The sequence below is a fragment of the Erinaceus europaeus genome, chromosome 7 (genome assembly GCF_950295315.1).
Source record: "Erinaceus europaeus chromosome 7, mEriEur2.1, whole genome shotgun sequence".
Lineage (NCBI taxonomy): Eukaryota > Metazoa > Chordata > Mammalia > Eulipotyphla > Erinaceidae > Erinaceus > Erinaceus europaeus.
The window spans coordinates 58,080,702-58,103,041 of record NC_080168.1 but is presented as its reverse complement, the minus strand read 5'-3'; the positions used below and the strand labels follow the sequence as shown (position 1 = coordinate 58,103,041).

Sequence of the window (22,340 nt, the reverse complement as noted above, 5' to 3'; positions counted from 1 at the left end):
CTTGTAAGATAAAACCACTGAGGGTTTTGGTTTAAAGCCAAATGGCTTAATTAGTTAGCTAAGAAGGACTGACTACAATCAAGTAAGTATCTTGAAAATCAGAGAAGAAAAAGTTTCCATGTCTATCCATAGCAAAAATGTCATGATAAAGTGATCTAAAATGGTCAATAAACACAGCTTTGATACTTAATTTTATGAAGTATGATATTGCTTTAAAGAATCATTGTAGTCATTCTCTTAGTCAGTAAAAGATAACCAGAGAGAAGGTTAGTAGTGTGAATATTCATATATTTCTGGGAAAGTCAGAAGACTTGTTTCAAGATTCCATCATTACAAGACACCTAACTTTGAGGAATTCACCAAACTCTTAAATATGGTTCTTATATTTAAAATATATGATTTGTTTTTCTATTCCATGGGTGGTTGTAAATGAAAAGATTAAAATAATGGTGAAAACCTTTACAACTACTACTGTTGAATGTAAGTACTAATTAAAACACTAACAATCCCATCAAAGGTAGACTTCAGGGTCAATGGGTATAGAAACCCCATGTCTACCAAGACAGGTCTTTGAGATACTGTTTGGACAATGTAATAATATGTACTTAAGTCTGTCATTCCAGTCTGTCATAATTCAGCATACTGAATTGTTCTTTAACTATAGGACATTCATTTGTCAATTACCTTATAGTACATATCTTTATTCACATAGTTTGTCTTCACAGACTAATTGCTGAATATAAATTTTTAATAAAAATTTCCTTTTATTTTTCTTGACATCAATGTACAAAGAGTATAGTGATTTTTTATTAACTTTTTTTGTCTCTAGTGTTATTGCTAGGGCTCAATGCCTGTAGTATGAATTCACTGCTCCTGGAGGCCATTTTTTCTCCTTTGTTGCCCTTGCTGTTTATTGTTGTTGTTGTCATTATTATTGTTGGTATTGCTGTCACTGCTGCTGGATAGGACAGAGAGAAATTGAGAGAGGATGGGAAAACAGAGAGGGGGAGAGAAAGACACCTTCAGACCTGCTTCATTGCTCGTGAAGCAACCCACTTGCAGGTGGGGAGCCAGGGGCTTGAAACAGGATCCTTATACTTGTCCTTGTGCTTTGCTTTGTGCCATGTGCGCTCAACCTACTGCGCCACCACCTGGACCCAGATTGTTTTAAGTAAGATTATAAAAATGCCTTAAAATTTAACCCAAAAAACCTGGAAGCAACCCAGGTGACCAACAACAGAGGAGTGGCTGAGCAAGTTGTGGTATATATACACAATGGAATACTATTCAGCTATTAAAAATGGTGACTTCACTGTTTTCAGCTGATCTTGAATGGAGCTTGGAAAAATCATGTTAAGTGAAATAAGTCAGAAACAGAAGGATGAATATGGGATGATCTCACTCTCAGGGAGAAGTTGAAAAACAAGATCAGAAAAGAAAATACAAGTAGAACCTGGGCTGGAGTTGGTGTATTGCACCAAAGTAAAAGACTCTGGGGTGGGTGGGGGGGAGAATACAGTTCCAAAAAGGATGACATAGAACCTAGTGGTGGTTGTATTGTTATATGGAAATCTGGGAAATGTTATGCATGTACAAACTATTGTATTTATTGTCGAATGTAAAACATTAATTCCCCAATAAAGAAATTTAAAAAAACTCACCCAGGAAAATAACATTTAAAACCCCCCATATTACTCTTAGCTGTGTGTCTTACTTTTAAGTCATTGAGTATGGCATAATGAGAGAAACACAGTTGTTGGTTAAAGCAAGTGACATGACTGCTACAACTTACCGCTCCATGAAGAACTGAGGCATTGCAATGAGCAGCGTTCCCACTCCCATGATAAGGCACCCTGCTCCAATTACTTTTGGCCTGTGAAGTTTGGCTCCAAAGTAGCTAACAAATGTTATAACTAAGAGATTCCCTTTGGAGGAAAGAACAAAATATTCACAAATCAGAGAAATTACAAAAAGTTACCACCATACCTAAATGAGTCCTATAGCAGGTGTACTAGTGGTTTTGATTCCTCTAAACTATCCTCCTACCATCTGTCTTCACCATCACTGTTTCATTTTTCTTTCTATCAGAGATGACTGTGGAAATTATCTCCCTGCTCATTACCTAGCCATCTCATTCTCTTATAAAAATGGTTTCAGTTACTAACTCATCTTCATTTTCATCCATTTTATGTATCCTTTTAAAGTATTTTATCTGTAAATCTAATTGTAGAAAGTTTCTGTTAGTCACTCTCAAAGTTTTTGGAGTTTGAAGTAAAATTTACATTCTGTTTCTTCATTAATTTTTTCTATTAAAACTCCTACTGGTTCCCCATTTGCTTCTGAAATGTACATTACCTTGCATTAGCTGGTATTTACAATAGACAAAATAAAACTAAATGCAATTATGAAACTCATATTTGCAAATGATGTTTTATAACTTGCTTATATACTTTTACAAAATACTCAAATAGAAATTAAAACTCCTCTACATAAACACATTCAGGAATACATCAATATATATATGGGAGCAGAACAGGAAATCAGCATTTCTAATATTGAAATGTGATGGTGGAGATTGGTCCTGGAACATGCTTTAACAAATATTGTCTAGGGCCTTGGATTTCAAGGAACCCTAACATTTTATCTGTTTGAACTTGGGATGTTTGGTAAGAACTGTAATGTTAGATTAAATAACTTAGTGATTCTTCCATCAGTTGATTGTAATGGTTAATGGGTGGCCTTGTTTTAATATTCTTGATGTTTACAAATTTCTAGCCAGATTGCATTTCCTTACATCTGTAAACACTCATCTAATTTATCAGTTTGTTCTCATTCCCAACTTCAGTCAAGTACAAAAAGAGTAAGCAGCAATTTTTATTTATTATTTATTTATTTATTCCCTTTTATCGCCCTTGTTGTTTTATTGTTGTAGTTATTATTGTTGTCATTGTTGTTGGATAGGACAGAGAGAAATGGAGAGAGGAGGGGGAAGACAGAGAGAGGAAGAGAAAGAATAGACACCTGCAGACCTGCTTCACCGCTTGTGAAGCAACTCTCCTGCAGGAGGGGAGCCGGGGCTTGAACTGGGATCCTTACTCCGGTCCTTGTGCTTTTGTGCCACCTGCTACAGCCTGACTCCCAAGCAGCAACTTTTATAGTTTTGAAGAATGCAGTGAAAAAGCAGCTTGCATAGTGGCTCTAGAATAAATCAAACTCTTTTAAATTCTGTATTAAAAGAAATTTAGTTAAGTTTTGATATTTTTTTAGTTGACACTTAAAATATTTAGTAGAAAAAGAAAGTACGACATTATGTTGGCAGCTCTATGTAGATTCATTAACATGTCATAATAAGTAAACCAACATAAAGTGAGACCTAACCATTTTCTATGCAACACGCACACGTGTACACACACATTCACTCTGCTACCCTGCTACCTACCCTCTTCAAAACCTACACCACAAAAAATCCACACCACCATTATCTCATAAAAAAGTACTCATGTTTACACAGATTGTGTTTGCGTCACTTCAGTATTTATGTCAAAATACTGCATTAACATTGTTCTCCAGAGATAGTTCTGTTTTCTTTACTTAGCTTTCTTTATGAATTTTTTTCTTTTTTTTTCTTCAACCAAAGCACTTCTCAGCTCTGACTTATAGTGGACCTGGGAATTTAACCCAGGACCTCTGGTGCCTCAGGCTTGAAAGTCTTTTTGCATATCCATTATGCTGTTTCCCCAGCCCCTCTCTGAATTCTCATAAGATTCTTTTGGAAAATAAATCATGGTAAACAATCCTTAAAAATGTATTGGAGGGCAGAGGAGATAGCATAATTGTTACACAAAGAACTTTCATGACTCAAGTCCCAGGTTCAAACCCCTAATATACCATAAACCAGAGCTATGCAGTGCTGTGGTAAATAAAAGAAAGGGAAAAAAAGTGAGTGAGAAAGATACCAGAAATATTTCAAATGTACCTTTAGTAGTCTCTGAAAAAACCAATCCAATGAGTTCTAAAGGTGTTTTACCAAACTTTCAAAAAAAAATTTAATTTTATTTTGTCTCTTGTCTCTTTTTCTTCACACACACAAGCTTTTTTTTTTTCAGTAAACAGGAAAAAACGTTACTGAACTCATAAGACTTAATATGAACCTGAACAAAAACAATGAAAAAAAAGTCCATGTGTACTTACTCCAAGGGTATGAGGATGTGCTAAATTTAAAGTTCTATTAATTAAATGACTGTGTTAAACAATGGAAGGAAACATTTCTCCATGATTCTATTAACTGAACCAGCAAAAAAAAAAAAGAATTCAACATACATAACAACTCATGTATGGTAAGCAAAGTATTCTAAGTATGGTAAGTTTTCAAAATTGCTCAAAGCCATATAGGTCATATATTACTTGATTTATTAAAATGTTTTGTTGGGGGCTGGGTGGTAGCGCAGCAGGTTCAGTGCACGTGGCACAAAGCACAGGGATCCATGCAAGGATCCCAGTTCAAGCCCCTGGCTCCCCACCTGCAAGGGGGTTGCTTCATGGGTGGTGAAGCAGGTCTTCAGGTGTCTTTCTTCCCCCCTGTCTTCCCCTCCTCTCTGCCTGTCCAACAACAATGACAATAAAGGCAAACAAAATGGAGAAAAATGGCTTCCAGGAGCAGTGGATTTGTAGTGTAGGCACCAAGCCCCAGCAATAACCCTGGAGGCAGAAAAAAAAAGTTTTGTTAAGATTTATTTCATTTTAATGAAAGGTAGAATGAGGATAAATCACTGTTCCATTCTGACTTATGGTGGTGCTGGAAAATGAACCTGAAAGCTCCTGGTCTCAGGCATGACAGAAAGAGAGAAAGACACCTGTAACATTACTTCACCACTGACAAAGCTTTCCTCCTGCATGTGGGGACCTGGGGCTTGAACCCAGGCCCTTGCACATTGTAACATGTGCACTCAGCCAGGTGTATTGTCACCCAGCCCCCAGAAGAAATTTCTATACAGGAAGGAAAAATGGTGCCACCTTGAAATACATCAGAGTTGACTAATAAAAAGTAAGCAGGCAATTGTTGTCCACATGGACATGGACATGCTGTCTTATTTAAGGAGGAAAAGAAAAAAAAAAAACTGAGAAAGACTTACTGAAGCTCACAGCCTGGAGGCATAAACTCCCTAAAAGCCTGGGGTCTGTGTTACAGGACTGTAGAAGGCTTCCCTCTGCCATACCTCACACCACTAAAGGCTGGTTTACAGTAGGTCTGGACTTTTTAGAGGCCAGGCAGTGGTGTACCTGGTTGTGTGCACACGTTACAATGTGCAAGGAACTTAGTTCAAGCCCCCAATCTCTACCTGCAGGAAGCAAGCTTTGCAAACCATGAAGCATTGCTGCGTATGTCTCTCTGTCTCTATCTCTCCTTCCCCTTGATTTCTCTCTATCCAATAAATAAATAAATAAATAAAGATAATATCCTCAAAAAGAAAAGACAGAGCCACCATGAGAAATAGCTATGGCAGAGGTATTGGGGATTATCAAGTTGGGAATTTAAAGCTGTGATCAAGATGCTGAAAACTCTGGGCCAGGGAGAAAACATAATGGTTATGCAAAATGACTTTCATATTTGAGGCTCTGAGATCCTAGGTTCAATCCTGCATCACCATAAGCCAAAACTGAGCAGTGAATTCTTTGATTAAACAACCAACAACAACAACAAAAACCTAAGAGCTCTAATGTATGAAATGCACAGCAAGGACAAACATGCAATACAATCAGAGAAATTCTAAGAATCAAAAGTTCATGTTAGAGATGAAAAAAAACCTGTAACAGAAAGGAAGAAATCTTTTTGTGGGATAATTAGTATACTGGACACAACTGAGGAAAAGTATCTATGAACTTCAGGATATATTAATAGAAATATCTAAAACTGATAATAAAAATATGCCTAATGACAGTTTCAACGAAGAGAAGCAGAATATGTATAACAATAGCTAATGATTAAATCTAACACCAACCATATATTCATACTATAGAAAGCTAAAATGAAAAAAATATATAGCCTCAAGTCAAAAGGTAAAAGCCCATCTTACTATAAAAGAGCAAATAAGATTGGTATCTGGCTTCTGCAAAATTATGCAGATAAGAGTGCTACATAATAACATGTTCAGAGAAAAAAAAAACCCTGAAACTATCAACTGCTAATTTAAACAACTAAGAATAGAATTGCCATTGTTGGCTTTGCTCTACTGCTATCATTTAATAGAATTCCATTCTCACAGAGTGGGGGTTGGGCAGGCAGTGGTAGGAGCACATACTTTTTACTATGTTCAAGGACCCAGGTTCAAGTTCCTGGACCCCACTTGCTGGGAAAGCTTCTTAAGTGTTATAGCTTTCTCTTTTTCTCTTCCTATTTCCCCCTTCTCCCTCCATTTCTCTCCATTCCTTTCTTTTTTTTTATTTTATTGCTGGGGCTCAGTGCCTGCACCATGAATCCACTAGAGGCCATTTTGTCCCCCTTTTGTTGCCCTTGTTGTTGTAGCCTTGTTGTTATTATTTTTATTATTATTGTTGATGTCGTTCAATGTTGGATAGGACAGAGAAATGGAGAGAAGAGGGGAAGACAGAGAGGGAGAGAGAAAGACAGACACCTGCAGACCTGCTTCATCACTTGTGAAGTGACTCCTCTGCAGGTGGGGAGCTGGGGGCTCGAACGGGGATCCTTACCCTTTGTGCCACATGCGCTTAACCCACTACGCTACTGCCCAACCCCAAATTTCTCTCCATTTCTATAAAAAACATGCAGGCACCAAACCCCAGTGATAACCCTGGATGCAATAAAAATAAATAAATAAATATCATCTTTATAGATGATGCAACATCTTGTGGTTTAGCTGCTGAAAAAATTATATATACATATAATAATAATATAATCTTGTGGTTTAGCTGCTGAAAAAATTATATATACATATAATAATAATATAATCTTGTGGTTTAGCTGCTGAAAAAATTATATATACATATACACATACACATACACATACACATACACATACACATATACATATACATTTTTTGGCCTCCATGTTTATCACTGGGGCTCGGTGCCTGCACTACAAATCCACTGCTTCTGGAAGCCATTCTTTCCCATTTTGTTGCCCTTGTTGTTATTGTTGCCATTGCTGCTGTTGTTGCTGTTGGATAGAACAGAGAGAAATCAAGAGAGATAGGGAAGACAGAGATGGGGAGAGAAAGATAGACACCTGCAGATCTGCTGCTTCACTGCTTGTGGGGAGCCTACAGGTGGGAAGCCGGGGGATCGAACAGGGATCGGTAAATTGGTCCTTGTGCTTTGTGTCATGTGCAGTTAACCCACTGCACTACTGCCCAGCCCCCTAAATAATTATATTTTTAAAAACTAACTGGATTCCTTCTAATTCTGAATCACTACACTTTTTGTAATATATGACTTTTCTGTGAAGACTTCAAATTCTTTTGATACAAAATGCCAATAGCATCTCACCTTATCCTTATTTGCTCAGAGGAAAATCATTCTCTCTTACACTCTGGCTCTCTGGCTGATGAAGAATTCTGAACTGTTTGAGTCATATAATAGTGGACAGACACCTGGGTTAGAAGATTTAGTATTGGCTTCTCAGATCAAACTCTTGTCTATTACAGCATGAAGTCATAGCAAATTCTGTCCAAATAAGCTTTTATGTATCTTAGCAGAAAACAGAATGCAGTGAGAATGTCAGTTTACCACCACTAGAAGATCTGGTATTACAAAATAATGTCAGGCATCTGCAATACCTACCAATTTCAAAACTACCATCAATAACTCCCACCAGTGAAGAGGGGATATCAAACCTTCTCTCTATCTGAGTGATGGTGCTCTTCAGATAGCCTTCTGCCAGTGCTTTGGCAAAGTAAATGAAGGATAAGGCACTCAAGAACACCTAGAAAATATAACATGTAACACTTAGTCTGACTCCAGTTTGACATACACCTGGAAATTAAACAAGCAGAATCCAAACCAAAACAAATGTCACAAGTGTGATATCCCTGAAGATTTCATTCAAGCATCGTTATAGGTTTCCTTCTGTCAAGCCAATTAGAAATCCACAATTCTCTAAAAAATTCAATATTCACTTAAGGATATATATTGAATACCTTCCTTATTTTTTTCCCTTCCTCTAAAGGAGTGTTCAAAAGAAGAGCCAGTATATGGTGAAACAAAAAGAAGAATGACTCATTTACAGATAAGAACACAGAAAAATCATAAACCAAGCACTTCCCACCTTATCAAAAGTCTAGAACTCATGAGTCTGCGTTTAAGAAGAGATCATATGCAATGGCAGCAAACACAGTAGACCAAAAAAGAGCAATTGATAGACCTCTGTTTAAAGACATACCTTAATTAAATTCATACTCCAGTCCCTATTCACTGAAGACAGTTTGGTTTAGGTTTATACTTTGTGCTAGACTTAGGTCTCTAGTGAAGTATTCACAGGATAGGTTAGGATTTGTAAGAAAAACATGTATTTGTTAGGAAATATTTGGTATAAAGACCAGAACTTGGAGTCACATAGAACACCATTTAAAAAGCAGCCATGGCCCAAGAAAATTTTTTTTTTAATTATAAAATGGAAATAATATAGGTGGTTCAAAGGTTTTTTTTTTTTTTGTCATTAATTTATTTATAAGATAAAAAATATCTACAAGACCATAGGATAAGAGGGGTACAATTCCACACAATTTCCACCACCAGGGTTGTATATCCCATCTCCTACCTTGAAAGCTTTCCGGTTCCTTATTCCTTATAATGGACCCAGGGTCATTATGGGGTGCAGAAGATGGAAGGTCTGGCTTCTGTAATTGTGTGTCAGCTGAACATGTGCTGCCAGATTACTACTCAACCCTGGTTTATAGTGGTGTGGGTAACTGAACATGAACATCTGGGACCTCAGAACCTCAGGCATGAGAGTCCTTTTTCTTTTTTCTTTTTCTTTTTTTTTTTTGCCTCCAGTGTTATCACCTGCACCACAAATCCACTGCTCCTAGAGGCCATCCCTCCCCCCTTTTGTTGCCCTTGTTGTTTATCGGTGTTGTTGTTACTACTGTTGTTGTTGTTGTTGGATAGGACAGAGAGAAATTGAGAGGGGAGGGGAGACAGACAGGTGGAGAGAAAGATAGACACTGCAGACCTGCTTCACCACCTGTGAAGCGACTCCCCTGCAGGTGGCGAGCCGGTTCTTGAGCTTTGCGCCACGTGTACTTAACCCGCTGCACTAGCGCCTGGCCCCGGAGAGTCTTTTTTCATAACCACTATGCTATCTCCCCACCCACCAAAGATTAAATACTTTAATTTCTTGGTACAGTATCTGGTATATGGCAGATATTTAATCAAAACTATTTTTTCTCTTTCTATTTAGGGAGGATAATACGATGAACCAGGACAAGTAATATTTAATAGTTTAATATGCATGATCAGACAGAAATTAGATTGCCTAAGAAAATGATGCTTAGTTGTTACCCAGTGTACTCTGGATAAGGGCAGAAATGGTTCTCATTGCATTATTTGTAGTTAACCTGCTATTTGCTTTCATTATTTTTGCTACACTCATTTCATTTTTATTTAAATGTTTTAGACAACCTAAGAACAAATGTACAAGTAAAGATGCAGTAAAACTGAGTTGCTTGATACCCATCATTTCATATATATCAAGCACAGAAGTAAAATGAAAAGCTCATGTGTTTAACTTTTTTTTAGTTTTTTTTTTTTTTTTGCTTTTGTGTTTTTTTCTTTTGATACTTGCCTAACATGCATGTGCTATAAAAATAGTTAACAGGGAAAATAACTTGAGATGATGGCTGGCTTTGTTTAATGTCTTATGAAATTTTCATGAACAATCCAAGCATAATTGTTAAGAACACTTGTATTAAGTTCATGTAAATGGAATAAAAATTTTATGAATGGAGTTGTTTTTTTTTTTTAAACAAGTGATGCTTTAAGGGGCCAGGTGCCTGGTTAAGTGCTCATATTACTATAGGCAAGGACCCAATTTCAAGCCCCTGGTGCAGTTCTCACCCACAGGGGGAAAGCTTCACTAGTGGTGAAGCAGTGTTGCATGTGTCTGTCTCTCCCTCTCTATCTTCCTCTCCCTTTCCCTCTCAATTTCTCTCTGTTGTATCAAATAAAATAAATAACATTTTTTTAAAAAAGATTAAAAAAGAGTATCTTTAAAAAATTGCCTCAGGGACCAGTTGGTGACCCACCTGGTTGAGCACACATATTACCATTTGCAAAGGCTTAGATTCAAACCCCTGGGGGGAAGCTTCACAAGTGGCAAAGCAATGCTACAGGTGTCTCTCAGTCACTCTCCTTTTCTGTTTCTCCCTCCTCTCAATTTATGCTCTATAAAATAAAAAAATAGTATTTTTAAAATAGCATCAAAGATTTAAAAAAAATTTTTTTTTGGTTAGATTGTATAGAAAATTCCGGGGGGGGGGGGCGCTGGGTGGGTGCATATATTAAAATGCACAGGGACCCATTCCAAGCCCGAAGTCCAAGCCTGCAGGGGGAAAGCTTCATGGGTGGTGAAGCAGGTCTGCAGATTTCTCTCTGTCTCTCTCCCTATCCCCCCTTCTCTCTCAATTTCTGATCATCTCTATACAATGAATAAAGATAATAATTGGAAGAAAAAAAATTCCAATTTGGTTGGACAGCCAAACACTTTACCTAATTCTTTGTTACTCTACCTTGAGTTCCCCACAACAGGGCTGTTTCTCTTCTGAGGAGGAATAGTCTGTTTTCAAAGAAGGCCTCCTGTCAGGGTGCACTGGATTTTTGCAGAATAATTGAGTATCTTCTTTGGATGGAGTGTCCATTATGAAAATATTCCTTGACCTGTCAACACTGATTAAGAACAAAAGATTCAGAACATCTTTTTTAAATCCATACAGTTTTAAATTCTGTTGTGTTTTGTTTTTTTTTTCCACAGAGAATCACAATTCCATAGACACTGTTTTAGGTGAAGCAACCCTTTTATACCACAGCAAGTTGGCAACATTTTTCAATTAAAATCTAGCAGGATATTCGATGAACTCATTCTGCTACTGAAATTCTGTAGCCAGCATTCTTTTTACATCCTTCCAGTTTAAGCCTCATTATGGCAAAGGAGAAATTTAAATGTTGCCTTTGGAATAAGTAATGATGTAGAATTTTGTTAACTTTGTGGTCTTGCCAGCTAAAACTAGAAACAGGCAGGAAAGGAAGAGGAATTCCATCTGAATATTGATTCATTAGAATGAACTCCTTAAAGCCTTTCTGCCTATCATTTTAGCAGAACGGAGAGAAAAGATCAATGTCCATTGCAGGGCCCCAAAGCACCAGATTTCTGTGAAGTCTGTATCATTCAACATAAGCATTCAAATAACATAAATAAATAAAGTTTGTCTATCATTTTTATTTGACAATTAAGGAGATAGCTCGATTTTTCATTGAAATATTCAGATGAAAGAAGACCTTACTTAGCCTCTTAAAGTAAGAAAGAGAACCATCTATCCTGTGTATAATTCCTAAACTCCCTTGATTACACCAATCCCTAAATAAGCTCACATTCTCTAAGCCTGACTTTCAATATTTGCATACCCTCAACCATACTTCTTTAGGGTTGCACAAAGTTCAGTGCCTGCCTAGTAATGCAACCAGACTCAAGTGACACAAAAATACAGTAATGGGGGCTGGGTTATGGCGCACCTGGTTGAGCATATGTATTAGTATGCTCAAGGATATGGGTTCAATCCTATTCCTCACCTGCAGGAGGTACACTTAATGAGAGGTGAAGGAGGGCTGCAGGTGTCCTTTCACTTTTTCTTTCTCTCTCTCTCTCCTTCTTTGTCTCTATTATAAAATAAAATCCTAAATAAAAGAATAGCTTATCCAAATTCATTAATATTATGAACTTTATTCACCTAAATAATCTCATTAAATTCAAACTGTTCAGGGAAGAGGGTAGCTCCCTAATATGGGGAAGGGGTATAAATATTGTTGACTGTAAACCCCATCAATTTGATTTGGTCTGGGGCCCATATTCAGCTTAGGAGCCTATATGACCTCTGTATCCCTGTAGATCTGAGCTACCCTCTTCCCTGATCCAGCTTTGTGTCCCTTTTCCAGCCATGACATCACCTCCCAAGACAATAACTTGAATTCACCTACATACCAGATTTCAGGCCCAGGGAAAAAAAATAGTATAGCTACAGGCCCTTTGGAATATAACTAAAATATGCCTACTAGCTATCTACAAAATGGAGGGCCCCCTAACACTTCATCTGCATTATTCCAGTCTTTAGGTCCATGACTGTTCATCAATTTGTTTGGCTTTGTATGTTAACTCTCTTTTCAGCCACCAGGTTCCAGATGCTAGCAGGATGCCAACCAGACTTCCCTGGACAGACAACCCAGAGACCCGCCCTACTAGGGAAAGAGAGAGACAGGCTGGGAGTATGAATCGACCAGTCAATGCCCATGCTCAGCAGGGAAGCAACTACAGAAGCCAGACCTTCCACCTTCTGCATCCCACAATGACCTTGGGTCCATACTCCCAGATGGTGAAAGAATAGGAAAGCTATCAGGGGAGAGGATGGGATACGGAGTTCTGGTGGTAGGAATTGTGTGGAGTTGTACCCCTCTTATCCTATGGTTTTGCTAATGTCTCCTTTTTAAAATAAATAAATAAATATATATATATATATATATATATATATATATGTGTGTGTGTGTGTGTGTGTGTATCAAGGGCAACAAAAGGGAAAATAAATATATATATAAACATTCAAACTGTTGTATATGTATATTACATCTCATTTGATGCATTAGTGCTATATAGTTTCGTCAATCATATCCCCAATAAAGTCAAAAACAAGAGAGACATAAAATACATTAAAATCTCATTTGATGTAAGATATTATATAATAAAATTTAATGTCCATTCCTGATTAAAAACAAAAAAAAATCCTAAGAGACTATAAACATCATATATCAGTTGGATTACTAAAATGACTTTGGTTCACCTGCATGTTAGCTGTTAGGCTCAGGCAAAAACTAGTAAAGCCATGGGCCCCTCGGAATATACCTAATATAGACCTAGTATCTTTTTCCAAAATGGAGACCCCAAATATGCTATATTCTTGCCGTTAGGTTCCTGATCACTAAACAATTTGTTCTGCTTTATATCTTAATGCTTTTTCAGCCACCAAGTAGCAGATGCTACAAATCTGACTTCCCTGAACAGACAACCCCACCAAAGTGTCCTGGAACCTCACCTCCCCAGAGCTCTAGCCCACTAGGGAAAGATAAACAGGTTAGGGGTATGGATCCACCTACCAATGTCCATGTCCAGTGGAGAAGCAATTACAGAAGCCAGACCTTCCACCTTCTGCACCCCATAATGATCCTGGGTCCATACTCCCAGAGTATAAAGAATAGGAAAACTTTCAAGGGAAGGGGTGGTGGAAATTGTGTGGAGTTGTACCCCTCTTGTCCCATGGTCTTGTTGATATTTTTATTTTATAAATTAAAAATAGACTTTTTCCTACTTTTTTTTTATTAGATAGGGCAGAGAGAAATTGAGAGGACAGGAAGATAGAGGGAGAGAAAGACAGACACCTGTAAACCTGCTTCACTGCTAGTGAAGTGAACCCCTGCACATGGGGAGCAGGGGCTCAAACCTGGATCCTTACTCATTGTAATAGATGTACTTAACAGGATGCACCACTGCTTGCCCCCCCATGACTTTTCCAGAATAGTGTTTTGCCAGAAGAATTAAAGAGAATTTAGAAAACACAGGTCTACACAATCTTAACTTTTTTCTATAAAAATGAGTACTTTTTTTTTTCTGCCACCAGAGTTTCTGCTGTGGATTGATGTAGGCACTATGAAACCACCACTCCCTGTGGCCATTTTTTCCCTTTTTTAAATTTGATAGAACAGAGAAAAATTGAGAGAAGAGATAGAAAGAGAGAGACACCTGCAGGCTTGCTTCATCACTCTTGATGAGTCCCCATTCCAGGTGGGGACTGGGGACTTGAACCCAGGTCCATGATAATGAGTGCATATAACCAGGTGCATCACCACCCAGCCCCCACTAAGTATCTTTAATTAAACTCCTGGAGAGAACCAATATAGTAATAGTAAAACAATATAAATATAAATAGTAAAACAATATAAATGTTTGTAATGAAATCTTTGAAGTCACAGAAAATATAAAATTTATCTATATAGAACCATTAAAGAGTTTATTATAAAAACATAAGCTATAAAATAATACATATAATAATAAAAAACTTATATATAGTTATAAAAACTTCAGCATGTTTGAAGAAAAAGACAACACATTTCTGGCTGGTGATATTATAAATGATTTTAAAAAACTTTTGTTATCTCTTTTGATTTTTTCATGAACATATATTCTTTAACATAAAAAATATTTTTAAACATTGGAAGATTTTTAAAAATTACTAAAAAGTATATATACTTTCTGGCTTATAAGCCAGAAAGATTTAAAAATGAAAAATATTAGATTTAAAGTGTAGAATGCAACACTCTTCCAAGATCCAGACTATAGAATTCAAATTAGCCTACTGTTCTATTTTTGCTATTTCCTCTCCACTACAATACTAAAAACAGTAACCAGAAAATGTAAATAGATTACATAGTAATAGAAAATAACTGTATCCTATAATATTAATGTTTAATAAAATAACATTTATGCTAAGAACTTGAGACTTTGGGACACAATTTCTTCTTCTATATGGAAGCACTGGCACAAAAAGGTCTCTAACCCAAATTGAGAAACAACAAAATCAATAGCCTAGGTTAATATTGTATGAGGGGCAAACTAATAGCCTGCCTCAAACATCGATGCTATAGAGCTTTACTCAATATATGGTTTCATTTTGATGCCCCATTTTCATATTATATCAAGTGCATTATTTTGCAAGGAAGTTGTAGTTTACCAGCATGGAGGTTTTCATTCATGTATGAAAGGGGCTGAGAAAACTCAGTGACATGAATGAACAGATTCTATCTCTCCCTTCTCCCCTCCCTCCCATTTATAGTTGCAGAAGTAGAGCAATAACACTTAGTAGACTAATTTCATTTTGTTAAGTCCTTAATTGCTCTTGTACCAACTTAAATCATGAACAACAGGAAGAGAATGATGGCAGGGTTTTCACAGAACACCCTAGTTAGAGTGTAACTTCTGAAAGCCAAATACATAGCAGAAAAACTGTTATTCCTCAGTTCAGTTTGAAAGCAAATTGAATACACACTGATTACAAAACCACTCTTCCTGTCTTTAATGTGTGTTAGCGTGTGTGTGTGTGTGTGTGTGTGTGTGTGTGTGTGTGTGTGTGTGTGTGTGTGTGTGTGTGTTGTAGCTGGGAAGACTGTGGATTGATGCACTGAGTCTATGTAGCCAATCCTGTGACACAGACTCACAAAGTTAGAAATATTGTCACATCATCACTCCCTTCTCTGTATCTCACGTGGGGAAGATACCTGGACTGGCTAACCTCTGACACTTGCTAGGGAGTGTGCTGCCTAGAAATATAAGTATTTGTGTCAAATTTAAATTTAGAAATATTTAAGTGCCAGGTTTGTACACACACATACACACACACACACACACACACACACATCTTAAAAAATAATAAGGGTGGTAAGGGTTGTATTTTATTTAATTCTATCTTATAGACAGGTTCAGAGCAGTTTAGTGACTTGCCAAAAGCTACCCAACACATAAATACCAACATCAAAATCTGAACTCCAGCTTCCATTTGATCTGACTTCTTTAACCAGTATTCCCTTCTGTTTCCATCAACTTAACAAGGAGCCTAACAACTTTCATGGGGAAGAGTTAGGATCAGACACAGTGCAGAACAAAAGGATTTCTTAACCTCTTTTCTATGGACATTGAATGTGATAGTCACAAACACAAAGGCAGAGATCCAAATCTTACCTGGAAATAGAGATCTAAGATGATCAAATCCTCTTGCACAGGGAGAGGCTGGACCACACTGCAGAGACTCACAGAGGAGTCCCTCCTGAGGTAAATTCTACAGTATCTCTGAGCAGTTTTGACAGGTAGGTGGCCTGGATGGACAGACAGCAGATGAAAACAAAGAAAAGAAGGGTATGGGCCAACCCAGGGCAACCTCTTCTCTCTCCTGTTTCCTCTTGGCCTCTTTGGCAGGCTGCAGAGAATTGGCCACGCTGGCAGAGCCACTGACGTGCATCTCAGCTCCCAGGGCACAGAAAGAGCTGAAGCTTTTGAGCCATTTCTTTGCAATTTGCTGCAAGTTTAAGGCCACACGTGATAAAGCTTTCTTTATGGGAGAGAGTTAAAAAAGAAAAAAGAAAAAGAAAAGCCCACTTGTGATCTTACTTGCTGATTCCCAGAAAACACAACTCTGTAGGGGGCAGAGGGCTAGGGAACAGAAGCAGGAGGAGGGATGGAAATTTGTAACAGATCTCTCCTCTTCCTTCCAAGAAGTTTTCAAGCCAGTGCTCCTTGAGGACATCACTGGGATCCTTCTGTTCTTTTTCTCTCTTTCTTTAATGCTCACGAGCTAATTCTCTGCATGATTTCGTTTCCCTTTGGGATTCTAGAATCTTCAGGGACCACAAAATCAGGTCAGGATCAAAGTCTTGCGGTATTTTTCTCCCCAAAAGTTCACTCTCAAAGACACATGATCATCTGCTCATATCTACGATTTCTGAATCAAGAAAAAAAAAAGTTGACTTTTTTGGCATCTATTTATTCTGCCTAATTCCAAAGAAAGAAAATTCCTTTCACTGAGAAATCCTATAATTCTAATAAATTCATTTTTTAATAGAGTACAATTTTAGAGGACTTTGAGAAATATTTGCTTGTGCTTGATTTATAGTAATGCATGCACTGAGAGCCAGATCCATCGTATTCTTAATTGGCTGGGACTCTTGTTCTGATCACTTAACTTTACTCTCCAATGATGTACAATGGATTATTCTTTTCCTTATTTATCTTTTAAGAGATAAATAGGCAGAGAGGAGGGGTTAGAGAGTGAAAGATACCACAGCACTGAAGCTTCCTTTACTTTGGTGGGGGGCTGAACTCAAAACTTTGGTCACACAGGTGGCAAAGCAGCAAACTATTCTAGTGAGCTGTTGATATTTCACTGGCCTTATACAGCAAAATTTTTATTTGTTAAAAATAGATTTGCTGGATTGCTTTAAGGATCAAATTGTATCTTCTATTCAAATATGCATTGCAAATGACAAAGGACTAAGTGACTGAAAGGTATTGTTAGTGCATATATTACCTCAGCTTACACAATATCCAGGACCCATAGTAATCAAATAGTATAAGTACATTTTTCTACAATAAATGATATAAAATGATATATACAAGTAAAACAAAAATAACCTTACAGTGAAGTAATGGTATATCCAGACTCTAGCCAGTCATACATTATATTGTAGCAACCAGTTATGAACAGTCATTCTAAAATATTTTCTGCTTTAAGTATTACTAATAGGTGACATTAGTGCATTAAAGAGGAGACAGTATGTACCAACTAAGAGTGCAAGGGGCCTACTTCTCAGCAATAAAGGTTATTCTCTCCTGAGAGTAATTTGAACAATACTTAACTTGCTCAAATTCACTACTATAATTCTTTTTCTGTTATCTGCAATCTGTAGCTAATGTTACTGTTTTGAATGTACATAATCCTTATTTTACATGATATTCAGTGCTTCTCACATACACCCTTGCATTGGTTTCAATCTTGATTTCATTCCTGAGACTAGAAGTTAGAAAAATGTTCTAACACTTCACGAATACTAAGTGTTACAGGTTTTGCAAGCCATTCACCCTCTGTCAAAACCACTCACTGTTGCCATTGTGTTGTGAAATTAACCATAAATGAATGCACTGCCTAAGGCTGCCATAATGAAGTAGCACAAATTAGGTCTTGGAGTTTTATTTTCATATTTCTTTTTTTTTAATTTTTTATTTAAGAAAGGATTAATGAACAAAAACATAAGGTAGGAGGGGTACAACTCCACACAATTCCCACCACCCAATCCCCATAACCCACCCCCTCCCATGATAGCTTTCCCATTCTCTATCCCTCTGGGAGCATGGACCCAGGGTCACTGTGGGTTGCAGAAGGTAGAAGGTCTGGCTTCTGTAATTGCTTCCCCGCTGAACATGGGCGTTGACTGGTTGGTCCATACTCCCAGTCTGCCTCTCTCTTTCCCTAGTAAGGTGTGTCTCTGGAGAAGCTGAGCTCCAGGACACATTGGTGGGGTCTTCAATCCAGGGAAGCCTAGCCAGCATCCTGGTGGCATCTGGAACCTGGTGATTGAAAAGAGAGTTAGCATATGAAGCCAAACAATTTGTTGAGCAATCATGGATCCCAAGCTTGGAATAGTGGAGAGGAAGTGTTAGGGAGGTACTCACTGCAAACTCTAGTGTACTTCTGCTTTCAGGTATATATTTTGCAGTAGTTTATGGATACGTGTGCACATAAGCTCTCTCTCACAGAAACTGGTGTATATCTAGGTTATGGGACTTTGTTAGAAAGTGAACTACCTGAGATGAAATTAGAGTGTACTATAAAAGGAAAGGTCTCACCCGAGTAATGAAGCTGAAGGGTTGTCATTCCACACGTGAAGTCTCTGGATACAGCCTGAGGTGAAGCATGTTGAGGTGGCAATCGTTGCTTTGGTTAGGTTGTGATCGGCGGATGCAATATTATTTGGTTTGGATTGGGAGATGCATACTGGAAATATTTTCATATTTCTTGAGATGTACATTCCAAAAAAAGATTACCTCACAGTCATACTCCCTCCAAAGCCTTTAAGGGAGAAACCTTCTCGCCTCTTACACCTTGTTGTGTTTGCTGCTTGCTGTCATTCTTTGACTTGTAGATGCACTATTCCAATCTCTGTCCCCAGTGTCATTTGGCCATCTTCTCCTGTTCTTATAATGATAGCATTTGTGCTGAATCAGGGCTCACTATTCACCTTGTGATAACTTGACTGCATATGTAAAGACACTTATTCCAAATTAAGGTCATATTCACTACTATGAAGAGTTAGGAAGTCAACATATCTTTTTTTTTTCCCCCTTTGGAGGAAGGTGAGGCACAATTCAACCCATAGCACTCATATTCTAATTGCCTTTCTTACCTGAGTTGAGTTTCATGCAAACACTTTAATCACTTACTTCATATTAGCCTTAATTCCCTTGTTCAGATACATTGTTGTTTGAAAATCATGGTTTAAATTCCATTTTTGTCTACTCTATGTTTATATCCACACTGCTTATAATGGATATAGAACAACTCACTAACACTCCCTAAGCTTATTTGGAACTTATGACAGTTGTCCTTGGTGTGCTTAACCTGCTGCGATACTGCCCAGCCCCTTACACTATGTTCTTTTTTTTTTTAATTTTTTATTTAAGAAAGGATTAGTGAACAAAAGCATAAGGTAGGAGGGGTACAACTCCACACAATTCCCAACACCCAATCCCCATAACCCACCCCCTCCCCTGATAGCTTTCCCATTCTCTATCCCTCTGGGAGCATGGACCCAGGGTCGTTGAGGGATGCAGAAGGTAGAAGGTCTGGCTTCTGTAATTGCTTCCCCGCTGAACATGGGTACACTATGTTCTTATTACCTGCTTTCTCTCCTGTCCTATGGATACAGGTCTATGTTTCTTATAAGTCAAATCATTTCTCTTTATCCTTTTCTAAAATTTCTCTTCTCTGGAACTTTTCTTATTAACTCTAACTTGTTCTTGCCTCCATCACTACTACTTTCATCAGTAACATCAGAAACCTTCCAATTAATAAATGCACTGATAGGGAGTCAGGCGGTAGTGCAGCCGGTTAAGCGCACGTGGTGTGAAGCACAAGGGCCTGTGTAAGGATACTGGTTCGAGCTCCAGGCTCCCCACCTGAGGGGAGTCGCTTCACAGGTGGTGAAGCAGGTCTGCAGGTGTCTTTCTCTCCCACTCTCTGTCTCCCCTCCTCTCTGTCCTATCCAAGGAAAGCAATGACAACAACAATAATAATAACCACAACAATGATTAAAAAATACAAGGGCAACAAAAGGCGAAAAAGTGGTCTCCAGGTGCAGTGGATTCGTGGTGCAGGGACCAAGCCCTGGTAACCGTCGAGGCAAATAAATAAATAAATTTAAAAAAAATAAATAAATGCACTAACCAGTTTCCAGACTTTACTTTCTACTGACCTTCTAGCAGAGCTTTATTCTGTTGATTTTACCTTTACCTTTGATCCATTTTCTTCATTGGATTTCAGAACATCATATTGCCTTACCTTTCTTCCTACCTCAGTAGACATTTGCTCTGGAGTATCTTGTTCAATTTCTGGAATGTCTTCTTTGTCTTATATGTACCTACTTCATTAGTGACTTCATTCAGGTTCTTGGCTTAAAGTGTTATAAGATGAATGAGGTTAAGGAAAACTGTAGTTCCACAGTTGAGAAAAGCATCTTCATTCTGATATATATATATACATGTATATATACATATACACATACACACATATAACATATACATATCCTAATTCCACACTAAAAAAAAAAAGAAAATTAGACCAATGAACAAGAAAAATGGGATGGGGATGGGGGAGCGAACAATGGCGCACCAGGTTAAGTGCATGTAGTAGGACGCACAAGAACTAGTGAGAGGATCCCAGTTTGAGTCCTGCTTTCAGCCTACAGGGGACACTTCAAAAGCAGTGAAGCAGGTCTTCAGGTGTCTTTCTCTCTCTCCCTCTCTATCTTCTCCTTCCTTCTCAATTTCTGTCTGTCCTATCCAATAAAAATGAAAAACAACATAGGAGTACATACCTCTTTTTGGTTGGGTGTTATGGAGGTTCCAGATGCCACCAGGATGCTGGCCAGGCTTCCCTGGATTGAAGACCCCACCAATGTGTCCTGGAGCTCAGCTTCCCCAGAGACCCACCCTACTAGGGAAAGAGAGAGGCAGACTGGGAGTATGGACCGACCAGTCAACGCCCATGTTCAGCGGGGAAGCAATTACAGAAGCCAGACCTTCTACCTTCTGCAACCCTCAATAACCCTGGGTCCATGCTCCCAGAGGGATAGAGAATGGGAAAGCTATCAGGGGAGGGGGTAGGTTATGGAGATTGGGTGGTGGGAATTGTGTGGAGTTGTACCCCTCCTACCTTATGGTTTTGTTAATTAATCCTTTCTTAAATTAAAAAAAAAATGAAAAACAACCTCTAGAAGCAGTGGATTCCTAGTGCTGTCAGAGAGCCCCAGTGATAAACCTATAGGAAAAAAAAAGTTAATAGGGAGGCTGGGTGGTGGTACAGACATTACAGCACACAAGGACCTGTGCTTAAGCCCCAATCCCCATCTGCAGGAGGGAAGATTCACAAGCAGTGAAACAGTATTGCTGATATCTTTTTCACTCTTTCCTTCTTGCTCCCCCCACTCCTCTCTCACTCTGAATCTTTCAAAAATATTAAAAGTAACAAGAATTAATAGGTTCAACAATACTGAATTGACATCTATACATATCACAAGAAATAAACTATGGCTTCTTGCTGTTACCAAGCTTAATGATACAAGAGGGATGGCATGCCATACAGAAACAGCAAAGAGACCATGAATGCTAGATTGTAGCAAAAGAATTCAGGAACCAAGTTGAACAGGACCCTGTTCAGCAAATTGCAGACATTTAAAAGGCAGTAAGAAAAGATAAACCAGTTGAATGCACACATTACCATGTGTGAGGTCCAGGTTCAAGCCTCCACTCCCAACCTGCTGCAGAGAAGAAGCTTCATGATCAGTGTAGCTGATCTGCAGGTGTCTTTTTTTGTTACTCCATCTTTTTCTCCTCCTTGCCTCAATTTCTCTTTACAGCTATCTAATAAAAAATAAAAAGATAATTAAGAAGAAGGAGAAGGAGAAGAAGGAGGAACAGTGGCTTCTGGGAGTGATGAATTCAATATGTAGACACAGCCCCAGTGCTAACACTGGCGGAAATAAAAAAAAATAAGAAAAGAACAATATCAGTAAGGGGTGAACACGCTAAGAACTTACAAAGAAGCTACATGATCACCTTTGACTGTTTCAACAGAACCATTTCAGTACATTTAAAACTGGTACTTAGGTGAAGGGGTTGTGCATTCCGCCCTTTCTGTTTGGCATGTTTATCAGACTTCTACTTTTTTGTTCATTATAATGAGGCTTCTGTGTTTCATACTTTCCACCCAGATGTTTACAGAGAGATGGGGCAAGGGGATATCAT

General features: G+C 38.1%; 1 protein-coding gene across 4 annotated transcripts in view; it reads right to left on the bottom strand.

The window, feature by feature from the left end:
- Nucleotides 1-16,470, bottom strand: part of SLCO1C1 (solute carrier organic anion transporter family member 1C1) — a 48,197-nt gene extending 31,727 nt beyond the window's left edge. For 2 of the 4 annotated variants that reach the window (XM_007538261.3, XM_060194474.1), the window contains exons 1-4: nt 16,008-16,470; nt 10,744-10,891; nt 7,799-7,940; nt 1,793-1,925 (exon numbers count right to left, since the gene is read on the bottom strand). In XM_007538261.3, coding sequence (XP_007538323.1) covers nt 1,793-1,925; nt 7,799-7,940; nt 10,744-10,872 — 404 coding nt within the window. In that variant the 5' untranslated portion in view covers nt 10,873-10,891; nt 16,008-16,470. Of the gene's footprint in view, nt 1-1,792; nt 1,926-7,504; nt 7,706-7,798; nt 7,941-10,743; nt 10,892-16,007 lie in introns of those variants that run through there. The other 2 variants (XM_060194475.1, XM_060194476.1) reach the window with 2 other exon arrangements.
- Nucleotides 16,471-22,340: the final 5,870 nt, after the last annotated feature.